Source organism: Ranitomeya imitator, chromosome 1 (genome assembly GCF_032444005.1).
Source record: "Ranitomeya imitator isolate aRanImi1 chromosome 1, aRanImi1.pri, whole genome shotgun sequence".
In the NCBI taxonomy this organism is placed as follows: domain Eukaryota; kingdom Metazoa; phylum Chordata; class Amphibia; order Anura; family Dendrobatidae; genus Ranitomeya; species Ranitomeya imitator.
The window spans coordinates 95,134,782-95,161,995 of NC_091282.1; the positions used below are offsets into that span (position 1 = coordinate 95,134,782).

Consider the following 27,214-nt stretch of genomic DNA (forward strand, 5'->3'; position numbering starts at 1 on the left):
TTGCGCACTCTACAGAAGCGTCATGCAGGAAAGCCATGGTAACTGATTAGAAGATGTCGTCCGCAGAGCGTCTTACTCGTTTCTGACGGGGGCGTCTCTTGGATGTAGTTTTATTCATGAGCATCGGCGGTAAAGGAGGGCAAACGCGGCGCTTTCTTTTTTGGGCTTTTTTAGCGACATAGATTATCCCAGAGCCGTCTTGATGGGTTGGCGTATTTATCCTTTTCATAAGGGCAGTCGATGCGGATGTCACGGCATCTGCAGCGATGTTCCGGGCAGCAGTCCGAACGTGTGGTTTTACTAATTCTAAGCCTTTTCTGAAAAGCGGCACGGCGCGACGAAATAAACCTTTAAATAGTCCTGCCAGTCCAGAGCCATACATGTACTCGCTCCCGCGGAATCCCTCTAGACCGTGCCCCGACTGTGCAGTATAGTAGCGGGCATAAACAGCAGGATCTCCATACACCCTTTGAGACAGCATTTTATCGTGTCAATGCTGGCGAGGTCTAAAATGTAATCGCACTATACACTTGCCGTATCTGAATTTAACCGGCGTTCCCTGGTCCGACATGACTGTAATGTTTATGGAGTCAAAGTGTTGCTTGCACAGCGGTATGTAATCGGGCCGTGAGTAGCGCACCGTGACAATATCATTATCATCGCCGCTAACTTCTACGGTTCGTAGCAGTTGAACGTAACTGTCACCTACAAGTTGATGCTGAATTATATCAGTGTATACAAAAAGCGAATAAAAACCAGCCTTTGAATCGGGGTAAAAGCGGCGATTCCACGGCATTAAAGCAACGGGGGAGTCATCGACGGTCTGCAGGCCGAAAATAAATTTTAACTTAGTACCCAGAGTAAACTGTATAGGGGATGGGTCGGTCAGGATCACCTCGCGGCGTAGCTCATCATACCGTATTCTGTAGGCAGGCGTAGATAAATACAGCGCTTCTATTCGGGCATTGACCGCGCCAACTAGCTTAGGAATGGACGAGTAAAATCCTGATTTTATGTGATACTGTACTAAAGGTTCGCCGTGTTTAGCCGCGTAGAAGCTCCCTTCAAAAGCATCAAACGTGTTCCACGTATGGGGGTACTGTATTTCCGTTAACGCCACCTCATAATCTGCCGAAAGATGAACGGCCCGCGCTAACTTGGTATTGTACTCCGATATTGTGTTTTCAGGGTAGATTTTAATTGACGAATTACTGGGTAATGTCACGAAAAATGAGCCCGCTTCCATGGTTATATATCTGTCAACTCTGAGGCCGGGATCCAACTATTGAATTTTTCGGGGTAGCCCAGCCATTTGACAAAGCAATGACTCACACCCCTGACACGTTTTTTTCTCAAAATCTTTTCTACTCTGTAGACACGATCCTCATCCATAGGTATTTTTTGCAGCTCTTCCTTATAAAATGACCCCTCTACAGGCTCTCCGGCTAAATCACTGATTTTATAAAGGGGTTTATGAAATTTATTGGAGACGCCGGTGATTAAAAAAATCTCATCGCTGTACGTCTTCTCATAGCCCTTACAGAAGGTCGATTTATAGCGCGATATTCTCACATGAGAGCCGACCGTTAAAGACGGTTTAATCGGTTTATTAGTAATAGTAGAACTGTAAATATTGCGCCAGATTTGCATCACGTTTCTCTCTGACACAGACGCGGGACTACAGCGGATCGTTGAGTGGTACGTATGGTTGTAGCTATGCAGCAAATCCGGTAAAATATCAATATACCTAAAGGTATTATGATGCGTAAGATAGCGCCACATACGGGTTTTTAATGTGCGATTAAAACGCTCGACCATAGCGGCTTTTACATCATTGTTTGTAAAAAAGTGATGAATATTGTACGTATTACATAGCTGTTTGAGTGATGAATTTATAAATTCTTTGCCGCGATCCGTCTGCAGTTTCTTCGGTATGCGCTTATCATTTTGAAATATTAATTCGAACGATCTGGCGACACTAGCGCCTGTCTTGTTTGTCAAGGCTACGCACCATGCGTATCTCGATAGAACATCAATCACCGTCAGGATGTATTTGACATTATCATTTTCCCTTGAATAGTCAATTAAACTTACGAGATCCGCCTGCCACTGCGCATCAATGGCCGAGACGTAAATTTTATTTGTCAAAAAGCGTTTTCTAGCAGGCTTGTGTAGCGTGTAGGTGTCTTGCTTATTTAACCAGGCAATAACATCAGATTTCTTTATACCGCGTGCTCTTGCAGATCTAAATAATTTGTCAATACCCGAGAATGAGCCGGGTGCGCGGCATGTAAAATATTGTTTTTCTAATATGGCATCATACGATTTAGACGTCATGATTGATTAAAATGATTGTGGTTCGTTAATCAACAGCCTGCTTCTTTCAGAAATTCAGCTGTATAAAAATTCCTGTTTTAATCCGGATATATCATGCCTGAGTTAATGCATGCATTAATTGCATGTATGGTTGTGTTCTGGGTGTTAACAGCAGGCGTGTGGTGGGGGCGTAACTGGGTGTGTTTCTGGGTGTTAACAGGTGAGCTGGTTTCTGACACTCAGGATAAATACAGGTGGCTGGCCCACTAAAGTACATCAGACAACCACCAGAAGTCCGACCAGACTAAAAAAAGCAAGCTATTCTAAATGTAAGTATATAAGACAGTTGTGTTATTATTCGCAAATGCTTAATTATATTTAACTATGCATCTCTAAAACCATAATTAAGGGTGTTATTTGTCTAATAAGTTAGTTTTATACTGGAGGATAGCTGCATATTTAGTATCGTTGTATAATATAGTTTTACTGCATAAAACATATTCTGTGGTACATAATTAATATAGAAAGACTTATCCGCGGGCAACTATTATAACATAATTTATGTAATACAGTAGTTAATAACTGTCAATACGCCCTAACTAGCGCCTGCAGCGTTTACTTACTACATGTGTGTTGTTTAACATAGACATATTTATAGTCATATTTATACAGTAGCGGTATATTTAGTGGGGCTGTGTAATATAGTTTTACCGCATAAATCATATTTGTGGCGCATAATTAATATAGAAAGACTTAGCCGTATTACCCATGATTTGCTTAGTATAAGAATATTTATACACGGGGAGCAGTTTATTTGTTGGGGTATATAATTGAGTTTGACGAGTAGTGGTGTGTGGATAATATAGATTGCGCATAAAATTTACACAGATAATTTATTTTAGATGGAATCCCAACATTTTTCGGCTTTTTCCAGTCAAGTTGCGGATTCGGTAATAGGTATGTTTCAAGATTTATATACATGTATCTGTTAGTGTCCCATTCTAACTAAGGGCTGTTTTTATATATTATCTTTATATTGTTTATTCTTTCTTGTTTAAGATGAATTAATCAGGACCATCCCCGATAATCTAGATGAATTTACCAGGAACACCCCCGATGCTGTAGATGAATTTATCAGCAACTATAGCGATGATTTTTTAAACGGCTTCAGCGTGCCTACTCTGGAGTGTGATACACCTGGAGCTGAGTATAGTAACACTAATGCATGTGTCGCTGCTGTGTGGGATTTGACTCAAGGCATCATAGGTGCGTTGTGTGACTGCTGTGTATGTATGTGTGTGTGTGTGTGTATATAGCTTTTAAGTATTTAGACGTGTAAATATATATATTAATTCTTTACAGATGTCGACATGTTTCCAGAACCAACCACCACGGAACACAATCAGCCGCCTGTTGAGGAACTGATGTACCAGACCCCCACGCCGAGAAACAGCCCTGATTCTAGAGCACCTAAAAAACAGCTCGGACCGGCGGGCAAAAAAGGGAGAGGTGAGAATCGTATGAAAAGTTTTTTTTTTTTTTTTTTTTTTTTTTTGCACAACCGCTCTGCGAAAATCCACCACGCCTCTACTAAGGCCTGTATCTTTATTTATAGCTTGTAAACTGAAGCCTAGAAGAATTTTCACAAAAGAGAATATACCGGAGCTAATGGAGAGCATCGCAGAAGCTGCAGAAGACGCCACGGCAATCATTCACCACACATCGCTATCCCGTAAGTGTATATTTTGGTATACAGGCACAGTCTCTGTACAGTCAATGATGCACGTGCTTCATCATTGAGATCCATGGCCCCCACATATCTGACACATGTATAATCTATCCTGCAGCTAAGCGCAGCGGCCTGCGTCGGTCTCACACATATCTGGCACACGTATAATCTTTCCTGCAGCTATGCGCAGCGGCCTGCGACGGTCTCGCACATATCTGACACATGTATAATCTTTCCTACAGCTAAGCGCAAAGTCATGAGAAAAACACCTCCAGCACCTCTACAGCCGCTACAGATCACCGAGAATGGCGCAGCACAAGCGTGGCCGGCGATACAGACGGCTAATGGTTCTGTTAGAGCATATCCGCTATCACCGATCTGCGTGGTGCAGGACGCAGGAAACCCTGTACCGTCGGACCATCGTGAAATACCCCATTCAAGTACCGGTCAGCCATCGACAATCCGTGTGAATGACCCCGCGCCACTATATCCAGAAGTGCTCGAGGCACCCCGAAAACATAAGCGGAAAACAAAACATGTTACAGAGTCACCAACCGCATCCTGCGCCGTGGGTGCAACAGCAACGATGAGTCGTGAAGAGTATGATCGCGAGATTGATCAGCTCGCTGATGGTAAGCAACCATCCATAGAACCGCTCATTATACGTATGTCCCACACTATGCAACCGTCAGCGCCATGTGTAACGGGTCCTGCTAATGCCTCTGGGGCCGGACCCTCAGGACCCTCTAATTTGGGTGACATATCTCATGTCTGTGTATCTAACTCTGTTAATGTTAAGAAACGGTCAAAGAGGTCGCGGCCGGATGATGTTAAGGGGTGTAAAGAGCTTAAGGTGTGTAAAAAGCCACGGATTCATGCGCCAGCTATAGATCTGCAGCATGAATCCCGCAGCTGGGACCCCGTTGAAATGCTTGTATTTCAGGAACACATCGGCCGCTACTTACGCTACAAACGCTGGGTCCCCAAAATAATGTTTTTTTGCGATACTTTTGAAAAATTATTATTAACACAAAACCCAACACAGGCTAATAAGTCCGAACTATACGCACTTCGGAGCCTGCTGCTGGATGGCGAGATAACAACTACAGCGACCCCATTATGACTAGATATGGTCGGCTACGGCATGCATAAACCGCCTAAACTAACACTACCCAGGTATAATAGGGCTAGAGTTATAAAAAGGGCTCTAAAATTGTTGGTCAGCGCTAGACGGGCGCTATGCTCTAGGAGGCGCCGTGGTGCCATGTGTCCTGCAATGCCTCTACAGTCACCACAGATGTCGTCACAAGAGTCAGAACAGCACTCACATAGTCCAGGCAGCTCTGCAGATGCCGCACAGGCATCTACACAAAATTCACAATCCGCAGACGCTGACGCTGCTGGTAATGTGCGGCGCCCCGATCATACAGTATTTTTGCAACACATCCATCATCATGAAAGGGCCCTCCGCAATTTCAACGGTCATATACATACAGATCATTTTAGATTTGTAAATTTGGAGCGTGTACGGTCATTTGAAGAGGGCTTGAATATTGTTCATGAAGGCATTCAGGCATTACTGGATAGAATCATCAGGGACATTGAACCTGGCGACTTTGTACAGTTAAGGTTTGATGCCGGTGATACTTTAGACCCTATTTTCACTACAAAACAAACCCGTGAAGATTTTAATTCCGAATCTTTTTTAAATGCTGTTGCCCGCGCACTTCAAAGTAACAGTGAATGCATATCATCCAATTCGCTAAAGCTAGTCGTCACCATCATTAAAAACCGACGCGGTGGTGTAAAAAGGCGCTTGAAATCTATAGCGAGCAGTCAGATCATTAAACAAAAGAGACAATGGCTGTATGATTTTAACAATTACAAGTCAAATCTGTGTTTGGCTGTCAGTGTGTGCGCCCTGATGGACGACACGGATGTCAGTGATGGTGTTTTACTGAACCGCTCTAAAAACATACACGCAGCACTGGGCATCCCTGATGATCAATTAGTGAGTTTTAGCGACATCCCTGCATTTGAAAAATATTTGGGGGTCACCATTAAAGTACTGTACTATAGTCAGGGCGATTGGCGTTACTTTGAGAGCGGTAATACAGCTATTGGCAAAACCGTATTCATATTGTTCCATGATAATCACTACTACGGTATCAAAAATATGAAGGGTTTTATCGGCGCTAAGTACTTTTGTGAGCTCTGCAATTCAGTGTTTCACCACAAAAACAACCACTCCTGTCAGTATTTTTGTAAAGCATGTCAGAGAGAGAATTGCATAGAAAGCGGTGCCGACCAACAGCCCAGATGTCCTGTTTGCAGAGTTTATTGCCGCTCGAGCGTGTGCCTAGATTATCACAAACAATTTGGATTAGGCGACCCAGCATTCTGCAGACTTAAAACATTTTGTGATAAATGCAACCTTTTTGTCCCCAGAAATAGTGAAACAGAGCATAAATGTAATGGTTTGCGCTGTCCTGTATGTCGCAGACATATAAATAAATTCGATGCCCATCTTTGTTACATGCGGAAGTATGTAGCACAGGATGAGTCAGATTGCTATATCTTTTATGATTTTGAATGTATGCAGGAGACAGGCACGCACATCCCGAATTACATTTATGCTACAACGCTGTATGGCCACCCCTCCTGGGAGTTTGAGGGCGATACCTGTACACATGACTTTGTACAGTTCTTTACAAGCGGTAAATTTTCAGATCATACATTTATTGCCCACAATGGTGGAAGATATGATGCATACTTTATTGTTAAGGAACTGATTTCTGAAAAACTACAAGTACAGTTGATAACCCAAGGTGGCCGCCTCTTGTGTGTGTCGCTACCCGATTTGTCTATAAGGTTCATAGACTCTCTAAATTTTATCCCCATGAAACTCAGTAAATTACCACAGGCCATGGGCTTTTCAGGAGGCAAAGGGCATTTTCCACACTTTTTCAATACCAGAGAAAACCAAAACTATGTAGGTCCCATACCTGATGTAAAATATTATGGGGTGGAGTACATGTCACCTGGTGAGAAGGTAGAGTTCCTGGAGTGGTATGAGACACAGGTAAATACAACTTTTGACTTCAAGGCCGAGCTAAAATCTTATTGCAAACAAGATGTTGAAATTTTGAGACACGCCTGCGAGATCTATAGAGAGCGTATTATGCAGATGACGCAGAAAAATGTTAAAAAATACTGTAAGCGTCAAAAGCAAAAGATTGTAGTGCGCAGATGTGTTGATCCTTTTCAGCTCATCACCCTGGCCTCGGTGTGTATGACAATGTACCGGTTTAAATTTCTACCAAAAAAGACAATCGCCATTTTACCGGGTGATAATTATCACAAGGCAAAAAAGCGCTACTCGACACCCGCTATACAGTGGCTCATGTATGTAGCCCACTCTGAGAACATCGACATACAGCACGCTTTGAGAGGCGGTGAAAAACAGGTCGGGAAGTATTTTCTAGATGGCTATGCCTATGTTAGCGGCCAGCACATAGCCTTTGAATTTCAGGGGTGTTTTTACCACGGTTGTCCCGTGTGCTATAATGAAAATGACACAAATAAGGTCACAAGCACGTCCTACGGCCAGTTATATTACACCTTTTTAGCTAAAAAGCGTTACTTACAGTGTTGCGGGTACACAGTAAGACTGATGTGGGAACATGAGTGGAATGAAATGGTTGAAAATGATTCTAACCTTCAAACATTTCTTCGTCAGATGGAATTCCCCGCTCCTTTAGACCCCCGTGATGCGCTTTATGGCGGGCGAACTAACGCCATTAAGCTCTATCACCATCTGGAAGAAGGGGAGACTTTACACTACTACGATTTCACCAGTCTGTACCCCTTTGTAAACAAAACTAAAACATACCCTGTAGGCCACCCAGACATCATCTACGACAATTTTGGATTCATTAAAAAATACTTTGGCATTGCTAGAGTCAAGGTCTACCCGCCGAGAGATTTATTTTTTCCAGTTCTACCGGTAAAACTCAACAAAAAATTAATGTTTCCCCTTTGCTACACATGCGCTGCAGATTCCCAGGCAGATATTTGTGCCCACAGTGATGAAGAACGGGCGCTGACAGGCACCTGGTGCACTATAGAGCTCGAGATGGCGATAGAAAAAGGGTATCGGATCGCTCACATCTATGAAATATGGCATTTTCCTAAAACCACTGATGATCTGTTTGCGCCTTACATTAAATTACATCTTAGGGATAAGCAGGAAGCCTCTGGTTATCCTAGCTGGTGCACTGATGACGCCAAGAAACGGCAGTACATTGACTCTTTTCTTGAAAAAGAAGGTGTCCAATTACGGCCTGAAAATATAGCTGTCAATCCTGCTAAGCGCCAGATCTCCAAGCTTTTCTTAAATTCTTTATGGGGAAAGTTTGCTCAGAGATCTAATCTATCATGTACCAGCATTGTTAGGGATCCAGATGAGCTTTTTAAGTATTTGTTCCTGCCTTACTATGACATTTCGATGTTACATTTCCTTGATGATGACACCGCAACCATTAACTGGAAATATGCAAAAGGCCACCACACACTCAACAAAAACACAAACATTTTTATAGCGTGTTTTACAACAGCGTATGCTCGGTTAGAGCTCTATTCGCTGCTGGACCGGCTGCAGGAGAGGTGCCTTTATCACGACACAGACTCAGTTATTTTTGTACAGAGAGATGGTGAGTGGCAACCGCCTTTAGGCGATTACCTGGGGGAGCTGACCAGTGAAATACCCGATGGTACACACATCACAGAATTTGTATCCGCGGGCCCCAAAACTTACGGCTACAAACTCAACACCGGTAAAACTGTCTTAAAAGTTAAGGGGATAACACTAAATGTTGGTAACTCTCAATCTATTAATTTCAACAGTCTGAAAGATCTAGTTCTGGACTACCCGCGCAATTCTGCCGCAGAAACTCAGAAACGTATTGTCGTACAGCAGGCGTCCATTGTGAGAAATAAAAAGTACTGGGATATTGAAACAAGGCCATTACGCAAAACACAAAAGTGCGTTTATACAAAGCGGCGACTATTAGACGATTTCACAACATTACCTTTTGGGTATTAGTCGAGTATTGTGATGGATACGCGTCTGCAACACCCGTTCTCGTGCATTCTAGCAGGCCCGTCTAATTCTGGAAAGAGCTATTTTGTAAAACAGCTGCTATATAATATTGAAGCTAATTTTTCTCAGAAACCTGATAATATTGTATGGTTTTATTCGTGTTGGCAAAAACTATATGATGAAATCTCTCTCTCTTTTCCCCACGCCAGATTTGTGGAGGGTCTGCCGAATACATTCGTAGATGACGAATTATTCCCACCGGAGAAGGTGAATTTGGCGATTGTTGATGATCTCATGGAGAGTGCTAGTGAGAATTGTGAGATAGAAAAAGCCTTTACCAAGTATGTGCACCACAGAAATCTCAGCATTTTCTACCTGGTGCAAAACATATTTTGTCAGGGCAAGAAAAGCCGTACGATAAATTTAAACACAAAGTACATGGTGCTTTTTAACAACCCCCGAGATAAATTACAAATTTTAACTCTAGCTCGTCAGATGTATCCCGGAAAAACACGTTTTTTCCTAGAAGCTTTTGAGGATGCCACGCGGGAGCCTTACGGGTATTTGCTTGTAGATTTGAGAGCTAATACTCCTGAGGATCTGCGTTTAAGGACTGGGTTGTTTCCACCCGCGCTGCCCGCTGTCTATGTTCAGAAGAAAAAAACTTCTAAAAAGTGAATTTTACCAGGTATCAGACATTCTACGCTGTGGTCGTTGTGATGTAAAGATGTCTGAGAGGCTCCGGCGTAACTGGGCTCTCTTAAAAACCCTAGTGAAAGCAACCCCCGCTGTCAGAAAGTCTATTTTGCGCGATGCAAGCAATGATTTAATTACAGCCATAGGCGAGATTGCTTTAAATATCTTAAAAGGCAGGATTCCGCTGAAAGAGCGCCAAAAAGGTATATTAAAGAAGTGGCGTAAAGCTATAAGAACCCTGAGCGACAGGTCTCAGCCCATAAAGAAAAAGAAGCGCCTACTAAAACAGGCCGGCGGGTTTATCGGTCCTCTTTTAGCTTTTGCAATCCCAATAATAACAAGCCTGATCGCCGGAAGATAATGGAGCATACAACGAAAATGTATCTAGTCCCCAAACAGGAGCTAGACAAACTAAGACCCGGTACTACAGATAACATACGCGACAGTGTTATTCGGCGCCTTGATGGTGAGATTAGCGACATTTTACAGCGTCGTGACATTCCCGATGATGTGAAAATTAAAATGTATAGCGCTGTGCTACAACGCTACTTGGTACATACGAGGCACAGCTCAAAAGAAGTAACGGCTTTAAATCTCGTTAGCCCTCCTGATCCTGGTCAGCAGCAATTGCCAAATACCGACTCTGATAAAAATCATGAGATCGCTGAAATTGTCGGACATATAAACCAAAGATATAAAAAGAATGCTGAATTTTTACTAAACAGGCTGCTGCAGAATAAAAATGTCACAGCATGGAATAATAATGCTGAATTTATTTTCAAAGGATCCGTAATACCAGGGTCTAACTTACTGGATTTGGTACGTAGTACAACGCAGAGTCATGCTCTGAACAGTAGAAATTTACCACCGGGTTGGGATTCATTTATGCAGGCTATGGCCGAACTAAATATGCCGTCTACAGTTGTGGGTAACCCCGCTACTAGGAAGCTTTTAGATGAATTAAAAATTACCAACAGTGAGACACGCTCTGTATCTACACCGCTGAAGTTAGCGGCGGTTCCCCGTACAATTCAATCTTTACATTCCCCGTCATTAGGTACCACACGTGGAACTCTGCTACCTAAAAAAAGGTCTCTACCGATGCTGCAAACCATGTGGCTCACGATGTAAAGAATGTACTGGATAAATGCTGTACACGCCTTGTAACGCTATATTAATTATTTTGTAAGAAGTGTAATTGTTCATTGTACTATTTTAATGTTTTTACTTTTTATATTCTGTATGAATTTTTATAGTAATGAAATGTCTTTGAGATGCTGTTTTATTGTGAGAAATAAATCTTTTAAATTTTTTTTTACAATATCGTGTCTTTGGTTTTTATTCGTATAAAACACGCCGCTTCTTACTTGTGTTGTAACATTGGGTCATATTATAACTTGTGTTGTGACATTGGTGCATATCTCTTCTGTGTATATAAGGCAGCCACAAGGATAAAACCTGCTACAATGTGAATAAACACAACTTGCAATGGCCTCAGTAGATAACAAATAACTTTGCAGATGCCATCTTCAGGACACAAAAAAGAGAAAGCAAATATCAATTCAGGTACAATACAAGTACAAATGTGTTATAAAACAAAGTTCTGCTTCACAAAGATCACCAAACAGCATGAGTTTGTACAAAAATATCTGACCCTCAGATAACACAGCTGTTTTCTGAGAAAGCTAATACAAAAAACAAATAACCTCAGATGCCATCTTCAGGACACAATAACTTTTCTGTTTGTGAGAATAAACATTTATGGGGTACGCAAATACAACAACAATTGCTTGACCTAGGTGCTATAAACCTCTGACCCACAGTTAACCTAATTTAGGTAATGTTCACCATTTAGTTAGTGTTTGAGAATACTTTTCACATAACAGGATGTAGGATTGCATACAGAAACATCAGCCCTATTCACTATATGGATACACTGTGAATAAAACAAAAGCTTACAGAATCAAACTCGGGGCTACGTATAAAATCTATTATAAAACAAATGAAAAAGGTGTTATAAACCACGTGTAAAATAAATACACGACTAGGCTATAATTATAAACATGTGTTATTCCACAAAATACGGGAATAATATCAAAACTACAACAAATTAAACTATATTAAACTATATCAAAAGGGGAAATCAAACAAGGAGGGACAGCTGGATACCAGCCGTCAGACAAGGGGAGGGGAGGGGTTACACATTTTGATACACTTTGATAGGGGCGGGGCACCTGTCAGATTGAGTTTGACGAGACATGGCTATTATACACTACTGGGATGATTTAAAACAACATACGGTATACAATAAATAAGCAGCTGAATCAGGAAATGGCGCACGTTACAAAAAAGCTATACTAAACCCCTATAAAATGTAAGCTCATAGAGAGAACATTGCAAAAATGCCCAGAGAAAAATTAAATCTGCAAAACAGCTCAATCACATCACAGTACAAATATCATAACACCACCTTAAATAGCACATGATGGATAACATAGACCAATTGTAACAAATAATAAAAGGGTAAAGACACATCAATGTGTTAGCATACTATGAATAAATAGTAAGGTGCAGGAGTACATAAGGCAGGTAGATGATCAAGCTTATAGGCACAATCTGTTAGTCGAAAGGATAAAGTGCATGAGCAAAAGGCATAAGAAAATATCAAAAAATCATTTTTTACCTAAAGGTAAACGTGCTGCCAGGTCCCCTACGCGCGTTTTGGCGCTTGCCTTTTTCTATACGTTGGGTGAGTTATAATTTAATATGCACTCAGCCCTAATACAGAAATTGTGCTTTTTGATTATAGTTTCATTATGGATAGCAGAGTTCACCACTAATATGGGAAAGCTTAAGAGCTTGTCTTGTGTCTGATATTACACCTCACGTATACAATTATTCGCTTGTAATACAGTTTTATGCAAAGATTGTTGAAATGACAGGCACATGAAGTCAGCCCGTATGATATATTTGGGAACAAAGAGATGTAAAAGGGGCAATAATAGAGAGCAGCTAACAATCAGAATTTCTCTAATACTGTCGCTGTTTAAAAAGATTTATAAAGGTTTAGAATGAAGCAGGCAGTTCAGGATGAACAATGTAATAGTACCCAAGAGGGGAGTGATGATGGAGCGCAGTACTGTGACCCATATACTCCTTATTCTGGTGTTCTCCTTGTAGTGAGGCACAGGCAGGCAATGCTCCTTGGGAAAAGGCATGCAAATTAGCTTCTGAATTTACTTTTTTTGAGAGTAAAAAAAAGCCGATGACTCTAAGGTACAAAAATGTAGTAAGCAGACGTGCAGAGCGACGCCATAGATTCAGCACTTGTGCGGCAGCTGCTTCCCCCATAGTACTGCATGACTAGAGTAAAGTTCTCAGCACGCGGTGGGCACGACACCGGTCACATAAATAAGCACCATGTTGTGGTGTTGTCCTGACAACTGCAATGCACAGACCCACAATCGCCAGGATGTCTCAGGTGGCGTTACCATAACAACAGATGGAGTCTTTCACGTACCAGGAGTAAGGGAATGTGTACGGCATTGATTGTTTTCGTCCGTGCATTGATCAAGCTCTCCTGTCTTTTCTATATATCTGTGTCATGGGACTTACAACAGATTTTCCCACGATCAAACATATAAGTGAGCAAGTCTGACCTAAAACCACGGACCTTAGGAGATGCTGAATAAAGAAACATAAAAGGAAAATATCCAGAATGATCGGACACATGACCCCAGCCTGCCGCACGTCATGCCCACCTATGGAGGCGCTGCCAACAATCTTATGTCAGCAGTGCCGGACTGTGATGCTATGAGCCCGCTGCTCTACTACATGCCAATATCACGTCAACCTCACTCACACCTTTACCTTTGCCTCTGTATAATAAAGAATTGGGTAGTTTATAAATGATGAGACGCTGCCTACGTGATGAAACTAGTGTATTGTGCCACTACTGCCCATATATTGGGCGAGGGGCCCACTCCTTCATAGATGGTCACCAGGGAGGTCACTTGTCCCCCCGAGGGCCAGTTCAATGGTGCATGTCAGGAGGGGTGATTGTACATTGCTGTTGTAAAGTGATTGTGTATAGCTGGGATTTGCCATCGCTTAAAGGGAGCTTATAATTAGATTTATGCTGCCCAAGCCACAGGCAGCACGAATCAGAGCCCACCTGAGGGCGTGCATAGAGAGACCTGCGTGCGTAGAGAGACCTGCGTGCATAGAGAGACCTGCGTGCATAGAGAGACCTGCGAGTATAGAGAGGCCTGCGTGCATAGAGAGACCTGCGTGCATAGAGAGACCTGCGTGCATAGAGAGACCTGCGTGTGTAGAGAGGCCTGCGTGCATAGAGAGACCTGCGTGCATAGAGAGACCTGCGTGCATAGAGAGACCTGCGTGCATAGAGAGACCTGCGTGCATGGAGAGACCTGCGAGTATAGAGAGACCTGCGTGCATAGAGAGACCGGCGTGCATGGAGAGACCTGCGAGTATAGAGAGACCTGCGTTCATAGAGAGACCGGCGTGCATAGAGAGACCGGCGTGCATGGAGAGACCTGCGTGCATAGAGAGACCTGCGTGCGTAGAGAGGCCTGCGTGCATAGAGAGACCTGCGTGCATAGAGAGACCTGCGTGCATAGAGAGACCTGCGTGCATGGAGAGACCTGCGAGTATAGAGAGACCTGCGTGCATAGAGAGACCTGCGTTCATAGAGAGACCTGCGTGCATGGAGAGACCTGCGAGTATAGAGAGACCTGCGTGCATAGAGAGACCTGCGTGCATAGAGAGACCTGCGTGCATGGAGAGACCTGCGAGTATAGAGAGACCTGCGTGCATAGAGAGACCTGCGTGCATAGAGAGACCTGCGTGCATAGAGAGACCTGCGTGCATAGAGAGACCTGCGTGCATTGAGAGACCTGCGTGCATAGAGAAGCCTGCGTGCATAGAGAGACCTGCGTGCATAGAGAGACCTGCGTGCATAGAGAGACCTGCGTGCATAGAGAGACCTGCGTGCATAGAGAAGCCTGCGTGCATAGAGAGACCTGCGTGCATAGAGAGACCTGCGTGCATAGAGAGACCTGCGTGCATAGAGAGGCCTGCGTGCATAGAGAGACCTGCGTGCATAGAGAGACCTGCGTGCATAGAGAGGCCTGCGTGCATAGAGAGGCCTGCGTGCATAGAGAGACCTGCGTGCATAGAGAGGCCTGCGTGCATAGAGAGACCTGCGTGCATAGAGAGACCTGCGTGCATAGAGAGGCCTGCGTGCATAGAGAGGCCTGCGTGCATAGAGAGACCTGCGTGCGTAGAGAGACCTGCGTGCATAGAGAGACCTGCGTGCATAGAGAGACCTGCGTGCATAGAGAGACCTGCGTGCATAGAGAGACCTGCGTGCATAGAGAAGCCTGCGTGCATAGAGAGACCTGCGTGCATAGAGAGACCTGCGTGCATAGAGAGACCTGCGTGCATAGAGAGGCCTGCGTGCATAGAGAGACCTGCGTGCATAGAGAGACCTGCGTGCATAGAGAGGCCTGCGTGCATAGAGAGGCCTGCGTGCATAGAGAGACCTGCGTGCATAGAGAGGCCTGCGTGCATAGAGAGACCTGCGTGCATAGAGAGACCTGCGTGCATAGAGAGACCTGCGTGCATAGAGAGGCCTGCGTGCATAGAGAGGCCTGCGTGCATAGAGAGACCTGCGTGCGTAGAGAGACCTGCGTGCATAGAGAGACCTGCGTGCATAGAGAGACCTGCGTTCGTAGACAGACCTGCGTGCATAGAGAGACCTGCGTGCATAGAGAGGCCTGCGTGCATAGAGAGACCTGCGTGCATAGAGAGACCTGCGTGCATAGAGAGGCCTGCGTGCATAGAGAGGCCTGCGTGCATAGAGAGACCTGCGTGCATAGAGAGGCCTGCGTGCATAGAGAGACCTGCGTGCATAGAGAGACCTGCGTGCATAGAGAGACCTGCGTGCATAGAGAGGCCTGCGTGCATAGAGAGGCCTGCGTGCATAGAGAGACCTGCGTGCGTAGAGAGACCTGCGTGCATAGAGAGACCTGCGTGCATAGAGAGACCTGCGTTCGTAGAGAGACCTGCGTGCGTAGAGAGACCTGCGTGCATAGAGAGACCTGCGTGCATAGAGAGACCGGCGTGCATAGAGAGACCGGCGTGCATAGAGAGACCTGCGTGCATAGAGAGACCTGCGTGCATAGAGAGACCGGCGTGCATAGAGAGACCTGCGTGCATAGAGAGACCTGCGTTCATAGAGAGACCTGCGTGCATAGAGAGACCTGCGTTCATAGAGAGACCGGCGTGCATAGAGAGACCGGCGTGCATGGAGAGACCTGCGTGTGTAGAGAGGCCTGCGTGCATAGAGAGACCTGCGTGCATAGAGAGACCTGCGTGCATAGAGAGACCTGCGTGCATGGAGAGACCTGCGAGTATAGAGAGACCTGCGTGCATAGAGAGACCGGCGTGCATGGAGAGACCTGCGAGTATAGAGAGACCTGCGTTCATAGAGAGACCGGCGTGCATAGAGAGACCGGCGTGCATGGAGAGACCTGCGTACATAGAGAGACCTGCGTGTGTAGAGAGGCCTGCGTGCATAGAGAGACCTGCGTGCATAGAGAGACCTGCGTGCATAGAGAGACCTGCGTGCATAGAGAGACCGGCGTGCATGGAGAGACCTGCGAGTATAGAGAGACCTGCGTGCATAGAGAGACCTGCGTTCATAGAGAGACCTGCGTGCATGGAGAGACCTGCGAGTATAGAGAGACCTGCGTGCATAGAGAGACCTGCGTGCATAGAGAGACCTGCGTGCATGGAGAGACCTGCGAGTATAGAGAGACCTGCGTGCATAGAGAGACCTGCGTTCATAGAGAGACCTGTGTGCATGGAGAGACCTGCGAGTATAGAGAGACCTGCGTGCATAGAGAGACCTGCGTGCATAGAGAGACCTGCGTGCATAGAGAGACCTGCGTGTATAGAGAGACCGGCGTGCATAGAGAGACCTGCGTGCATAGAGAGACCTGCGTGCATGGAGAGACCTGCGTGCATAGAGAGACCTGCGTGCATAGAGAGACCTGCGTGCATAGAGAGACCTGCGTTCATAGAGAGACCTGCGTGCATGGAGAGACCTGCGTGCATAGAGAGACCTGCGTGCATAGAGAGACCTGCGTTCATAGAGAGACCTGCGTGCATGGAGAGACCTGCGAGTATAGAGAGACCTGCGTGCATAGAGAGACCTGCGTGCATAGAGAGACCTGCGTGCATAGAGAGACCTGCGTGCATGGAGAGACCTGCGAGTATAGAGAGACCTGCGTGCATAGAGAGACCTGCGTTCATAGAGAGACCTGCGTGCATGGAGAGACCTGCGAGTATAGAGAGACCTGCGTGCATAGAGAGACCTGCGTGTATAGAGAGACCGGCGTGCATAGAGAGACCTGCGTGCATAGAGAGACCTGCGTGCATGGAGAGACCTGCGTGCATAGAGAGACCTGCGTGCATGGAGAGACCTGCGTGCATAGAGAGGCCTGCGTGCATAGAGAGACCTGCGTGCATAGAGAGACCTGCGTGCATGGAGAGACCTGCGTGCATAGAGAGACCTGCGAGTATAGAGAGACCTGCGTGCATAGAGAGACCTGCGTGCATAGAGAGGCCTGCGTGCATAGAGAGACCTGCGTGCATAGAGAGACTTGCGTGCATAGACAGGCCTGCGTGCATAGAGAGGCCGGCGTGCATAGAGAGACCTGCGTGCATAGAGAGACCTGCGTGCATAGAGAGACTTGCGTGCATAGAGAGGCCGGCGTGCATAGAGAGACCTGCGTGCATAGAGAGACCTGCGTGCATAGAGAGACCTGCGTGCATAGAGAGACCTGCGTGCATAGAGAAGCCTGCGTGCATAGACAGACCGGCGTGCATAGAGAGACCTGCGTGCATAGAGAGACCTGCGTGCATAGAGAAGCCTGCGTGCATAGACAGACCGGCGTGCATAGAGAGACCTGCGAGTATAGAGAGACCTGCGTGCATAGAGAGATCTGCGTGCATAGAGAGACCTGCGAGTATAGAGAGACCTGCGTGCATAGAGAGACCTGCGTGCATAGAGAGACCTGCGTGCATAGAGAGACCTGCGAGTATAGAGAGACCTGCGTGCATAGAGAGACCTGCGAGTATAGAGAGACCTGCGTGCATAGAGAGACCTGCGTGCATAGAGAGACCTGCGTGCATAGAGAGACCTGCGAGTATAGAGAGACCTGCGTGCATAGAGAGACTTGCGTGCATAGAGAGACCTGCGTGCATAGAGAGACCTGCGAGTATAGAGAGACCTGCGTGCATAGAGAGACCTGCGTGCATAGAGAGACCTGCGTGCATAGAGAGACCTGCGAGTATAGAGAGACCTGCGTGCATAGAGAGACCTGCGTGCATAGAGAGACCTGCGTGCATAGAGAGACCTGCGTGCATAGAGAAGCCTGCGTGCATAGACAGGCCTGCGTGCATAGAGAGACCTGCGTGCATAGAGAGACCTGCGTGCATAGAGAGACCTGCGTGCATAGAGAAGCCTGCGTGCATAGAGAGACCTGCGTGCATAGAGAAGCCTGCGTGCATAGACAGACCGGCGTGCATAGAGAGACCTGCGTGCATAGAGAGACCTGCGTGCATAGAGAGACCTGCGTGCATAGACAGACCTGCGTGCATAGAGAGGCCGGCGTGCATAGAGAGGCCGGCGTGCATAGAGAGACCTGCGTGCATAGAGAAGCCTGCGTGCATAGACAGACCTGCGTGCATAGACAGACCTGCGTGCATAGTCAGACCTGCGTGCATAGAGAGACCTGCGTGCATAGAGAGACCGGCGTGCATAGAGAGACCTGTCAATCAAATGGAATGGGGCGGGGAGATGCATCGGGACCATATCGGACTAGTCAGGTCTATCTCAATAGTTCTAAGATGACTTTTCTCATTTTTCTCAATAACGCCATAGTGTAAAACAGGCTGAGATTCATGCTGCCCCGATTCGAGCAGCTTCAATATTATTCCTTTAATTAACTCTGGGATGTCCACCGATCCCGAGAATGGCGGGACAACATTGATGTTTTACTGCAGAGTCCCCGTTACAGTTTTTTCCTCTGCAGACGGCAGTTCTCGGCCACCGCTGCAGTATGGCTCCACCTAAGTACATGTGGCCAGCTGCAGTTCCCCCTATAATTGGTAAAACTGTAAAAGGGACACTTCTTTCTACCAGATATGAGCCGCAAAAAGCTTCTGAAAACCTATTTTTATGTATATTCTCTCCCAAGACCCGGATCTAGACCAAATTTTTTAGCGATAGATTTTCTTGCTTTGCTTATTTCAGAAGACCTTCCTTTTTGTTGTAATTTTGGATGGTCAGGGCTGGACAAATCTCGGCAACCAGACAGCTAACCCGCCTATTTTTTTAAAGCTGCCACCACCAACATTTTTGGTCCTTCACTGAAGTTCCATTTACCTGACTGCAGCAAAATCTAGTTGGCTTCGGGGGATTACTCATTGTAAAATCTACAACAATATGTCTTAAAGGGAATCTGCCAGCAGGTTTTTGCTATGTAAGCTGAAGACAGCATGCTGTAGGGGTTAAAACACAGATTTCAGCAATGTCTCTCTTCCTCAAGATCAGTGGTTGTGTTTGCCTGCCATGATTGTGTTAGCACCAGTAGCTTATCATTGGGGAGACCCAGCAGTGCTGCCTTCTGGTCTGGCAACGCCCACTACTCTGATAGGCAGCTCACTGTTTATGGACTTTATACATGGAGAGCCTGGTGGGGGCGGAGTTAGCTTCCTCAGCTCTGCTTCACTGCTAAATCTAAAAGCTCTGATTGTATCAGAACAGCTGCACCCAGTAATCTATGTGATATATCCCTGCATTCAGGGTCTCTTTGCCAAGTTCATGCTGCTCTCAAATGAGGTAGCAATAACCTGGTGACAGATTTCCTTGAAACTGAATTTAAAGGGACACTGTCACCTGGATTTGGAGGGAACAATCTTCAGCCATGGAGGCGGGGTTTTGGGGTTTTTGATTCACCCTTTCCTTACCCGCTGGCTGCATGCTGGCTGCAATATTGGATTGAAGTTCATTCACTCTCCTCCATAGTACACGCCTGCGTATGGCAAGATTGCACCTTGTGCAGGTGTGTACTATGGAGGACAGAGAATGAACTTCAATCCAATATTGCAGCCAGCATGCAGCCAGCGGGTAAGGAAAGGGTGAATCAAAAACCCCAAAACCCCGCCTCCATGGCTGAAGATTGTTCCCTCCAAATTCAGGTAACAGTGTCACTTTAAAGGCATTGTTCAAAATTACAAAAACAGCGCCACACCTGTCTAGGGGATGCTTCTTGTACTACAACCATGTTTTTCTTATGCAAAATGAAACATTTAAAGGGACCCTGTCAGCACAAAGTGACTGTTCAAACCAAGTAGGGGCGCTCGGTCCACCCTACAACCTAGATGTTTTCCCTCTAACTCAGCCCTTCTCTGGCTCTATGAATCCAGATTCATGCTACAAGTCAAAAGGATGCTGGTGAAATGGGAAAGTAAGGTCATACTGGTGACTATGGGTCGTCCACAGCCTGGTGCCTCTGGGAATAATAGAGAGGGTCAGGGGGCTTCAGCACAGGCTTGTGGGCATCCCGGCTGTACAGGGTAGAGCTGGCATGGGAAGTACTGTACCCATCTTGGAGCCTGCTCTTCCCTGTTTCTTGTATTGTTCATCTTGAAATAAAACAGCTGAAAGGAATATACAAAAACTGATGGGAAAGAAAAAAAATCTACTCAAACACATCTAAGAAATAAGCTACAGCTACAGTACAATGTATCAATTCCTGAAAATATAAGCAAGAGGAAGCCAGGAACAACGGAACAAGCGCTAAGTATATTATAAACTAATCACATCGGGCATGAATAATCTGCTCCAGCCAAAAGAGCAAATGCCAGATTACACTGCTAGCATCGTATACTGCCATGCTTTTAGGAGAAATAACAGAAACAACAAACAAGACCCACTGTCATCTCTTTTTTTGTAACTTTGACAGTATATGCCCAACTGTGAAGGATCTAAAAGACAAAAACAATGCAGCAAATAATAAAAATCGGGAGGAAATGTGTTAGATACAATAAGACGGCTAATGTCTTCTTTGCAAGTTTCACAAACTGCGTTTCGAATGTCTGCCATATCAATCAGTGGAATGTGTCAATATATAGAAATGCATAAGAAGAAAAAGAAAGAAAGAAAGACAGACAGACAGACAGACAGACAGAAAGAAAGAAAGAAAGAAAGAAAGAAAGAAAGAAAGAAAAAGAGAATAAAAGAATTGTAAAAGAAGCACCATGGAATATTTTATGGGGTCCACTCAATAAAACAGAAAAAAAATGTACAGTGCTTCAAATAAAGTTTACAAAAAACGTGGTGACTGAGTCTTCCTTAAGAAATATAGATATGTGATAGATAATGATGGATAGATAGATATGATATATTAATAGAGATAGATAGTAGATTGATAAATGATAGATAGATAGATAGATAGATAGATAGATAGATAGATAGATAGATAGATAGATAGATAGATAGACAGATAGATAGATGATAGATAATGATGGATGGATAGATAGATAATAGATGATAGATATATAGATAGATGATAGATATATATATAGATGATAGATAATAGATAGATAGATAATAGATAGATAATAGATAGATAGATAGATAGAAGGATATAAGCTAGGTTATAGATAGACCGCTCATTGCTAGATAATACATTTTCCTACATAGTGCAGAATGTACAGGGGGACATGCTGCGTTCTCAGCTGAATACAGGTGGACACACTATAACCTATGAGATGACTAATGGCTCTATATTCTGTCACTAGGGTTGTCAGCTTCTGCCAGTGCTTTAACCCTTGGTGTCCTGGCTACTCCACCTGCACCCTGCCCTAGAGGTTTGCTCCCAGCACATACACAGTGACACAATGTAAACACCAGTTTGGAGGACACCAGTTTGGAGGACACCAGTATGGAGGACATCAGTATGGAGGGCACCATAGGACAGAGCCTAGTGCCAGGCACAGACTGCAGCACTCCTCCCAATAACCCAGGAACTTTCCTTACCAGGTATGGGCCACTGTGAAGCGCCTCTGCTTGGGGATGTTACTGCTCAGCAGCATCCTGCGGAGCAGCCTGGGGGAGTTCCTGGGGGAGATAATGGGTGACAACCTGGGGGACACAGTAGAAGTCTTCCTGGTGGTTCTGGACTTTTCATGATGTAACAGGTTCTCCCTTAAAGTCTTGACCAGATCCTCATTAAGCCAAGGGTTGGGGCAGTGGGTATTATCCACTTCAGGAACAGCCAGGGTGTCTGAGCTGGGTGCTTGCTGTTGAGCCATGTCCTCCATGCCAGTTGGGTGAAGGGCAGAGGATGGGTGCAGGGTGGGCGACCTTCTTGCTTGCTGCAGAGCAGCTCTTCTGCAGGTTACTCTTCCATGGGTGACATCTCCTCAGCTCCTCTGTATATGGATAGTGATCTTCACACAGCAGTCTAACACATCTCCACTCCTCTCCTCAATGTCCTGGGCACTGGCTCTTTGGGCAAAGCTCAGAAGACCAGGACAGGGCTCTGCATTAGCTCTACAGGTTCTCCTAAACTATGGCCAGTCCTCCACTGCAGCTGTGTCCCTGTACATAGAAAGCCATGGGAGGAGGGAGGTGAACGCCTGCTCTGGAGGCTGGCAGCAGCCTCTCTATACATTACACTGGCTGTACAAGAAGTGGAGCAGAAGAAGCTTCCTCTGTGCCATCTGCTCTGCTGTGGGCAGGTAGAGGCACGAGCCACCAGCTCATTTATTGATAGTTCAACCATAAATTATTAGTTCTATCAGCTGGAAAATGCTGCAGTGCTGACAGTAGGTGGAAATACCTGCTTCCCTCATGCACACCAATACCCAGGAATCCTCATACTGATGTAAGAATGTAATAACCTGGGTGATAATTGCTAGAAAGAATTTATTAAAATATATGTTTGTTTCAAAAATAAAAATAAAACAGGAGAAGTTACAATCCGAAACAACAGAGGCGAACGTCAGCTCTTCTAATGGGTCTGATTTGGGCTTTTGGAGAAATCCAACCTGTGGCTCCACAACAGTAATCCAGGCTGAGAACCTCAGATTTCTAGTAGGAATTCACAGTTGGAACTGGCGCAGGTCTGCACAATGCAATGGGGCTAATCTGCGTCTGCCTGCCCGCAGCTGGTTCACTTCTGACCTTTTTATTATACAATGCAGTAAATATTTCACACCAATATGAGCGACAAGAGGGATTTTTCCATCGATAGCAGAAGATTGTGGGTAGATTCAGGGGGAGAAACATGTAGAAGAGGGCCCCTTTGCCAGAACAATATAAGGGCGCTTTGAAGTCCAATAATATGTCTGTGACACTAAGGCGAGGGTCAACACGTCTTCTCCATCAGAGAAAAATGGTCCAATCATGCTAATCACACTCTGACCAGAGGTTCAGAGTGGTATCTGTTCTTCTCGGATGTGCAGAATAAAAAACCTAAATCCTCCATCTTCTCTATTCTGTCAGTCTGTGAAACTCAGATGACATCAGATTGCAGTCTGAGTACAGTCGTTTTTTTTTTTTCACGGACCCATAGAGTTGAATGGCTGAGTGTGATCCAATTATTGGAGGCAAAACGTGCATAATGCGATTTTTTTTCCTCCGACCGCTCGGTCCAAGGAAAATTGGACATGTGCACGGCCTGATTGAATAACATTGGTCCGAGTGCTAGCCGATGTTCTGACGGATCACACCCGGACTGAAAATACGAGCCCTCTCCGTTTACTACTTCGGAGGTATACGTTTGCCGCCTTGCACCAATGATATCTCTGCTCCTGAGTAGATTTCATGCAAATTTCAGCCTGGAACACGTGCTAATATCCATGTAAAAAATCATCCCTTTCAATATAGCTGTGGTGAGTACCTGCATTTCCCATGAAATAGCAATTCTGTCTCCATGGGTAATAGCATTTCTTTATTGTACCATTCCTTTTGTTATTTCTCCTAGAAATGTATGAATAGAATACACTAAAAGGTTTGTTTTCCAGGAATTGCTGAAATATTTGTATAATAGGCAACGTGATAACATTATATACTATAACTTACCCTTCTAATCTCTCACTATTCCCATGCCTTTTTTTTCCCTCTGGTCCCTGCTGGTCCAGCAGATTGTCACCTGCTGTACATCAATCACATGACCACTGCAACCAATCACTGATATCAGTGGTCATGAGCCGCACATCCTATCAGTAGTGAACATGTGAGCTATGTACATAACGTTATTGCTGCAGGACCACTCGGGACCATTAAATGCTTGTGCAGGACTATTTAATTTATTTACTTATTTTATTATGGACCTAAAAACTAACATTCATGTATTTGCTAACAGAGGCAACAACCTGTCTGCTCTACCCAGGTCAGTCACTAACTGCTCCTATCCTATTAGGGGCGTAACTGTTGATGTTATGCTGTTTGACAGCCGGCTCCCCGCATTAAGGAAGCGGGGAGCTTACTGTCAATCACCATGACATTGACAGTCACACCCTGTCAATGGAGCACAGCAGAAGAAAGACGCTGTGGCGGCAGAGATCGGAGTCTGGCACAACAGGCAGGTAATTTGCAACTATCTGCCTGTTAGTTCTTAGACCTGTAGTAAAAAAAAATAGTCCTCCCTAACCCCTTCAAGCAGCAGGCCTGGAAAATGGGGGATTAGAAAAGTAAGGTACAGTTATTTTATTGTGTCATCATATTGCCTGCTGTTAGGACACTATCAGAAAAATTTGCACCTCGGCGTTATTGCATTTGCACCTTTTTTTGTCTATTTTTTTTTTCTTTTTACTGTTTTTCATTTGTGCCTTATTCTTTTAATTACTGCCTTTTTTAAAAGTCTATTTTATATGTGTTCATGTTTTATTTTATCTACACCATTGTTGTAGGGTTTGGGGTTTCTAGATGTTTTCAGCAGCAGATCAATTTTTGCACAAAGGTACTACAGTCACCAATATAGTGATTTTATGTACGAATTGTTGCTTGTTTTTGCAAATTTTGCAACGTTTTAGCTGTAAAATTGCTTAAATGTGTCTTTAGTGACCAATCAAGTTACAACAGTTGCCTATAAAAGTCTGTGGAAAGGGAAAGGAGAATAGGAAGGGGCTGAAGGCAGAAAGAGGCAGAAAACGCAAAGAGAAACTGCTGAGGCTTCTAGTGCCTGGAGCATAAAGGGCTGAGGCAGAAAACTCATAATACAAGCCATATAACGGCCAGTAATAATCTTATTCCTCAGCACACTAATATGACAGCTGTTTCTGAAATGTGGTCAAAGGTCAAACCCCCTGCATACATATAGAGTTCACATATAACATGGTGACTAACTTCAGCCACTACCAGAGGGATATTTGGAGCTGGAGTTTCACACCGGAGGTCAGAGCTTGCTTTAAAAACCTTTAAACATAATAGACTGTGGTTGATGTTGATGAGCCGGTCTGCACCACGGAAAAATCGCCATCGGGTAAGACTCAGCTTTTCCCCTAAATTAAGTATTTTTCAATTTCTTCAGGTTTATACAGAAAATGAATTATCATGGTTATCTGTTAGCTAGGCTATTTATGCAGAGCGCAGCATTTGAGCTGACTTTTTATCTGGCTGCTGCACTCTGCATATTGAACACTTAGAGCATATTTACACAATACGATTGCGGCGCAATCATTGTGCTTTTTTTTTACCACCGTATGCAATTTCAAACACTGGGCAGAGCACAAGAGCCAGATCATCACTGACTGCTGCGCTCTGCACAAAGGACACTTGTGAGCGTAACTTGCTCAGTTCATCTGCTGCCTATGCAGAGTGCAGCAATAAAGAATTGCCACTGATTCCTGCACTCTAAACATTCAATTTCAAAGTGCAGTAACCAGTGACAAAGTCAGCTCCACTGCTGTGTTCTGCATAGGCAGAGCTGTGCTGAACTCAATAAATGTTTAATGTGTCGAGCACAGGAGTCGGTGATGATTTGACTGCTGCACTCTGCATACTATATGCAACCAGGAGTAACCCTAGGTGTCGCTTTCCTTGCCCTCCTGCTAGCTATTGCTTTTGGTATGCAGTATGCTCCTGAGATACGTCCAGTTGCATTTGCAGGAATTCAGAAAGCTAATTTCTTAAAGCACCACTCCAGCATTTATTTTTATTTCAGCACTGGAGTGGTGCCACTAATGTGAGTTCCCTGACCCTAGTCTTATACTTACCAGTCGTCATCTTCAGCTCTTCCTGATGTGGTTACGGTCTCACGCCGCCATCTTGTGACTGTAATACTGACCGGAAGTCAAAGGTAACGGTCACAAGTTCTCAGTGTAAGTCTATGAGATCCTCGTTCTGTCCTCATTCAGTAGTGACTTCTGGATCACCCAATGGAGAGATCTGGCAGGTCACAAACAGCAGAAGACGACCGGAGCGGCACCGGTAATAGAAGAAGACGATGGCTGGTAAGTATGACACTAAGGGCAAGGAACTTAGATTAATGGCACCATTTCAGCAGTAAAATTAAAAAAAACAAAAACGCTGGAGTGGTGGTCTAAAAACAACTAGTATAAAGATACAAACCTAAAAATAAGCAGATAATAAAAGGTAAAGATTCAGATATTTGAAATTCAACTTTAAAGTCACAGTAATTCTGTAAGACACTAGAAATAAAGTTTTAGCTTCTTTTTTCTTTTTTACAGAGAATCATTATTCTGTTTAACTTTTTTGCAAAATTGACAGCTTGATCCGCTGCCACGTCAGATGTCACTTTTGTAGCAGCTTCTCAGCCTCTACGTTGTCTGCAGTACATCCTGAGAGATTGACTGTCAGTCAATGAGAAACTTGGCTCCAAAGCGGCAAATATTCTGACAGTAAATCCACTTGTCACATCTCTAAAATCAGCTACAAGGCTGGACGAGAAAAATTAGTAAAATAAAACTAAGTAACTTTGGCAATAGCTAGAGGTTATGATTTCTTTTGTTATAACTGGTTACTTTTACGTCTCATTGCCAGTGATGAAGATTCTAGTTATTTCCTATGTTTTTGCATTTTTTGTCAAATATATATATATTTTTATCTTTGTTAAAGGTGATTTAAAGTTGCTACTAAGACTAAGATATTGTTAATCTATCCTTTAGGACAGGTCATCAATATCAGATTGGTGGGTCTATCACCTGGCACCCCAACTCTTCCCTAATCAGCTAATAACTGGTGCTATGGCATGGGCACATAGGCAAAAGCTTTCCAGTCACCGTCAGCAGGCGGGGAGAAACCGCCAGGG

The 27,214-nt window shown here is 44.6% G+C and overlaps 2 protein-coding genes across 3 annotated transcripts in view; one reads left to right on the top strand and one right to left on the bottom strand.

Annotated features, from left to right (window-relative positions):
- PDE4D (phosphodiesterase 4D) overlaps positions 1 to 27,214 on the bottom strand; it is a 1,251,030-nt gene that overhangs the window by 957,175 nt on the left and 266,641 nt on the right. The window contains exon 1 of one of the 2 annotated variants that reach the window (XM_069748967.1): positions 21,976 to 22,626. The exons of the other annotated variant lie outside the window; for it this stretch is intronic. Within the exon in view, the coding sequence (XP_069605068.1) occupies positions 21,976 to 22,259 (284 nt within the window). The 5' untranslated portion in view covers positions 22,260 to 22,626. Of the gene's footprint in view, positions 1 to 21,975; positions 22,627 to 27,214 lie in introns of those variants that run through there. 2 annotated transcript variants of the gene reach the window in all.
- On the top strand, positions 275 to 5,899 carry LOC138662941 (uncharacterized). Its single transcript, XM_069748957.1, has 6 exons — positions 275 to 2,645; positions 3,219 to 3,273; positions 3,376 to 3,582; positions 3,679 to 3,825; positions 3,932 to 4,048; positions 4,288 to 5,899. The coding sequence occupies exons 2-6, from the start codon at positions 3,219 to 3,221 to the stop codon at positions 5,166 to 5,168; spliced, it is 1,407 nt and encodes a 468-aa protein (XP_069605058.1). The 5' UTR covers positions 275 to 2,645; the 3' UTR covers positions 5,169 to 5,899.

Excerpts from the sequence above, each read along its gene's own strand:
- LOC138662941 (XM_069748957.1), top strand. The coding sequence starts at position 3,219 with ATGGAATCCCAACATTTTTCGGCTTTTTCCAGTCAAGTTGCGGATTCG. Across the intron at positions 3,826-3,931 it reads GGCGGGCAAAAAAGGGAGAG|CTTGTAAACTGAAGCCTAGA; the intron begins GTGAGAATCGTA and ends CTTTATTTATAG. Across the intron at positions 4,049-4,287 it reads TCACCACACATCGCTATCCC|CTAAGCGCAAAGTCATGAGA; the intron begins GTAAGTGTATAT and ends TCTTTCCTACAG.